General features: G+C 47.0%; 1 protein-coding gene across 2 annotated transcripts; it reads right to left on the bottom strand.

Moving 5' to 3' along the window:
- Positions 1–1241: 1241 nt before the first annotated feature.
- Positions 1242–3350, bottom strand: LOC130585998 (feather keratin 4-like). Of its 2 annotated transcripts, none has more exons than XM_057386698.1 (2): positions 3265–3350; positions 1242–2077 (listed from the first exon to the last, which is right to left on the bottom strand). In XM_057386698.1, the coding sequence occupies exon 2, from the start codon at positions 2060–2062 to the stop codon at positions 1712–1714; it is 351 nt and encodes a 116-aa protein (XP_057242681.1). In that variant the 5' UTR covers positions 2063–2077; positions 3265–3350; the 3' UTR covers positions 1242–1711. The 2 variants fall into 2 exon arrangements, with proteins under 2 accessions (XP_057242681.1, XP_057242682.1); XM_057386699.1 differs by having other exon boundaries at positions 1242–2095; positions 3265–3339.
- Between the last annotated feature and the right edge of the window lie 1165 nt (positions 3351–4515).

Raw genomic sequence — 4515 nt, 5'->3', positions numbered from 1 at the left:
TGTTTATTAAGAAAATATCCTCCTTAAAATTATTAATTTTTTTCATTTACCCCCTTTAATTTCCTTCCACTAATGACGCCAGTCGTTACCGCCTCATCAGCATCTTTAATTATAGCTCAGCATCGCTCTGGCCAGGCAGACAAAGACTCCAAGGGAGACTTTTCAGAGATTATGAGGAGTTTTGTGTCATCCGGAGCCTCCAGGGAAAACTTTCCAAACCTTTTTCCTCCTGGGAGCAAAGCTCCGGCATCTCAACGACCCCTTCGCCCCAGCACAGAKAATCCCAATTAAACACTTTCTAATTGACTGCAAACTCACCCATTTCTCCCTTTTTTTTCCCTTGGGATTGGGCTTCCACCGTGCAGGTGGAACAAAACCGTGCGTGACACAGCTCAGCTCCACCGGACACGACAGAAAACACACCARAAGGGTTAGAACTAAAAATTTCTTAAATTCTCCTCCTTCAATCTTTTTGTCCCAGACTGCTTCCCAGCCCAAATTTTAAAGGCTGCTTCTCTTACAGAAATCCTTCCCATCCTCCCGTTCTCCCCCTCCCAGATTCACCGGGGACTGGGCTGAGCTGCCAGGAGATGCCCCAAAAACTCTCCAGATTGCCCCAAAAACGCTTCAGGCTGCCCAAAAAATGCTTCAGGCTGCCCCAAAAACACCCCAGGCTGCCCCAAAACTCTCCAGACTGCCCCAAAAATGCTCCAGGCTGCCCCAAAAACTCTCCAGGCTGCCCCAAAAGCGCTTCAGGTTGCCCCAAAAACTCCTCAGACTGCTTCAGAAACACCCCAGGCTCCCCCAAAAACACCCCAGGCTGCCCCAAAAATGCTCCAGGGTGCCCCGAAAACTCTCCAGGCTGCCCCAAAAACTCYYCAGGCTGCCCCAAAAAYRCTCCAGGCTGCACCCAAAGYGTGCCCCAGTTTGCTGCTCCTGTCCCTCCACCTTTTCCCTGAGAAATTTTGGCTGAGCTCCCTCATTTTGAAAGTCTTCTCACAAATATCACATCTTTGAATATTCCCCGTTTGCGCCTCAGCAGGAGACACCCACTGCAGGTGAAGGGCAGCTCTGTCCACCTTTGGTGAGGGGATTCAGGGTTGATTTTAAACATTTCCCACCCCTGGGATCTGATTCATTCCCCACTGGCAATCAGAATGAATCGTTTGCATTGTGATTTCTGGAAGTGGGGACCTCGAAAGGGGCTGGGGGAGTAAAGAAGGCCAGGCAGACTCGAGGGGTGATGCAGAACAAATTTAATGAGGCTGAGGAAGGGAAGGGAGCAGCACAAAAGTCAGGAATACATTCCCATGGTCCRGCAAGGACAGAACCCGCTCATCCCTCTCACAGCGACGCATTCAGCAAGAGGAAAAATTCCTTCTTCATCGAGGAGTGACCTGTGCCAATCCAGCCATGCAGAACAATCTCTAATTTTATATTTCGGCTATTCTCACACACACACACACACACACAAAAAAAACCCCAAAAAAAGCAGGACAAGACATTTGATCAGGAACACAAAGTAAAGCACAACGAAAGACAAGCGAAGGCCTGGTTTGGGGAGATGCCAAACTCTCACAGCTCCACAGAACCCCGGGGGTGCCTCACGCGGCATCCAAAAACCGCGGCCGCCACCAGCTCAGTCCTGCTCCGGGCACTGGGTCGGGATTTCAGCATTCCTGGTCTTCTCCTCTGGCTTTTCCCTCCCGCCTTAGCAGGGCCCGTAGAAGCTGCTGCGGGAGGGGTTATAGCGCCGGTAGGACCGGCTGGAGCCGCTGCCCAACCCGGGGTAACCAAAACCCCCCAAACCCAAAGAGCTCCCGGAATTGATGGGGACRCCCCCGGCGCTCAGAACGCTCCCGACGGCCGCCGACGCCGAGGAACCCACGGTGGTGTTTTGGGGGAAGGAGCTGAGGATGGGCCCGGGCAGAGTGACCACCACGGGGGACGGTTGGATGACCACGGTGGAGTCCTGGCACTGCCGGACGCACGGCTCGTTGCAGGAGTTGGCCARCGGYGTRGGGTTGCACGTGGTGGGAGGACATCGCTCGTAGCAGGACATGGCTCRGGATGGAGTCTGGAACACAGGATACACCTGGGAGTAAAGTAGGAGTTGTGTTGCTCCCGCTTTTACTCCATTCAGTTATCAAGACAACTTTCCATAGAGAATTCTGAAAACCGACCCAGCAGCTGAGAAGGAAGAAACCAAACCCTCAAACACAAGAGGACAGAAATACAAAAAAAAATACAAAATTAAATTAAAAACACAAAACAGAAACTCCTAAATACAAAACAAGAAGGCAGAGGTTGAAACATCCCCTGGGCTGTCGGTGATCCAGGGAAGAACTGGCAGCAGAACAAAAGAAACAAGCGCATATCATTAATTTAATTTCAGGGTTTTGATTGTGTGTCTGGAGCAGCAATTAGGGGTAGAGCCCGACCACAAATGTGCCTGTGGAGAGAGTTCTGCGGGCTGGGAAATGAAAGGGAAAATTCATTTCAAGGCTCCGTCGCCTACAAAGGGGCTCAAATTTCAACGTCGTTAAACGCCCTTGAAGAGGAGGACTCTGAAATCTTTCCGAGATGATTCGTCCATGGAGGTGAGACAAAAAGGCAGGAACTCCCTGAGTTCTCCCCATGTCATTCTGTCAGGGMAATAAAAACAAAATTCTGATTCCTACACCCGTCACGGTCCAGGAGATGCTCAGCTCTCCTCTGCTTTTTGCTTTTCTTTCCCTTCATCCCCAGAATCCCGATCCCAGTTCCCAATATTCCAGGAGATGTCATTGCACTCTGGGACTAAATTTCAACACTTGGAGACCCCGTTGACATTGGAGGAAGGGAAAGACCATCCAAAATATGAAATTTTGCTGAAATAGAACTGAAATCCTGGATTTTCTCAATTTTCTCCAGCTGTTAATAAATAGTTGGAGTTTAAAAGGGCCTTTAAAGAGTTCCAACCCCTGGCGCAGTTATTCCACCCATTCAAGTTACTAATCTTTATTATTTCTAACATTTTCCATGCCATTTAACATGTTTGAAACCCCACGTTTAAATAAATTTCTATCACCAATACAAGGATCTTTATAAACCAAGTCAAGACTTCAAAAATTTCACAATTCCAGCAGCAAACCCCAAATTTCTAAAGASAAAAAATCCCCACCCGGCAAATCCAGCAACCAGCAGAACACTGTGGAGGAAAAAACAAATTATTAAAAAGCAAAAATTCAGCAAAAAAAGAAAGAGAAGTGGATTTGAACCAACCTTGCTCAGAAGAGAGGGAAGAGGGAAGAGAAGTGGCAGGAAGGAGTTGGGTTGAGTTGGTTTTTATACCTCAGCCCCGATGGCCTGGGGACCACAGACAGCCTTTGTACCTGGAATTAATTCCCAACGAGTACATCCTGAATGCCGAATGTTCCTCCTGATTAAATGTCTTTTCCTCACTGCTTATTTACTTTGTTTTTATTTCCTTATCTCCTGGCAGACGGATTCCGTCCTGCAGGCTCCTCTCATCTCTGGAATTAGGGACCAAATTTATTCCGGGGCCACCTTTCAGTCACAACAAAACGCAGACTCCGGCGTATGTTTGAGTTTAGTCATAAAGAAAAATACTGAGAATGTCTCAAATACATAATTCATCATTCCAGGGTGTTCTTTTATTAAGGGAGTGAGTGTAAATCCTTAATAAATTCCTGTCTCCACCGAGGCTCTGCCTCCAGCTGAGCTTTGGAACAATCTCAATTCTGGGTTTGGGGAAGGCCCTGCCATGAAAAAAAATTTGATCCTGAAATCCCAAAAAATCCAGTGGAATTCAGAGAAAAAATACACCCTTATCACATCAAATTCTGATGGTTTCTTCATATTAAATTTGCGTAACACAGCTGGAGGCACAGCTAGAAGAACCTGGRGATGTTTAATCCTGATTTATCAGTTCTTTTCTGAAGGGATCCTCCAAACCCATTCTACATCAGCTCAACTCACAAATACGGATCAGAATCTTGGAATCTGTTGGGTGGGAAGGGACCTTAAAGCTCATTTTGTTCCAATCCATGGCCAGGGACACCTTCCCCTACCTCAGGGTGCTCCTGGACATTTCCAGGGATGGGGAATGCATGGAGATTTTTTCTTTTAGAGATGTGAACAGTTTAATTGTTTTTAAGTGGGTCAGACTGGGAATGGCACACAAAGAATTCCAGCACAGCTTGGATTTGATCTCGGATCCCGAGGCAGCCACAGGTGAMCAAATTGCTGAGGAGCTGGAAAAAAAATGTATTTATTCGACTGTGCTCGGAGTAATTTCACGTTAACTTGACTGGAGTCAGTCTGAAAGAAGCAGAAATTAAAAAGCAGCCATAAATTGGGAAGATGAAAGAATTTTTAATTGGCGGAAGGCGCTTCTCGTGAAATGCCAGCCCAAACCTAGACTGGAAAAAAAAAAGCAGGACAGTTCCTTTATCAAGAAAATATTCCACCTGCCAAAAAGGTGTGGGAAATAATTAATGTCAAAAAAAAAAA

Source organism: Malurus melanocephalus, unplaced genomic scaffold (genome assembly GCF_030028575.1).
Source record: "Malurus melanocephalus ecotype Western Australia unplaced genomic scaffold, MMel_1.1 scaffold_1032, whole genome shotgun sequence".
In the NCBI taxonomy this organism is placed as follows: domain Eukaryota; kingdom Metazoa; phylum Chordata; class Aves; order Passeriformes; family Maluridae; genus Malurus; species Malurus melanocephalus.
The sequence above is the reverse complement of the archived record's forward strand: the minus strand, read 5'-3'. Positions and strand labels throughout refer to the sequence as shown.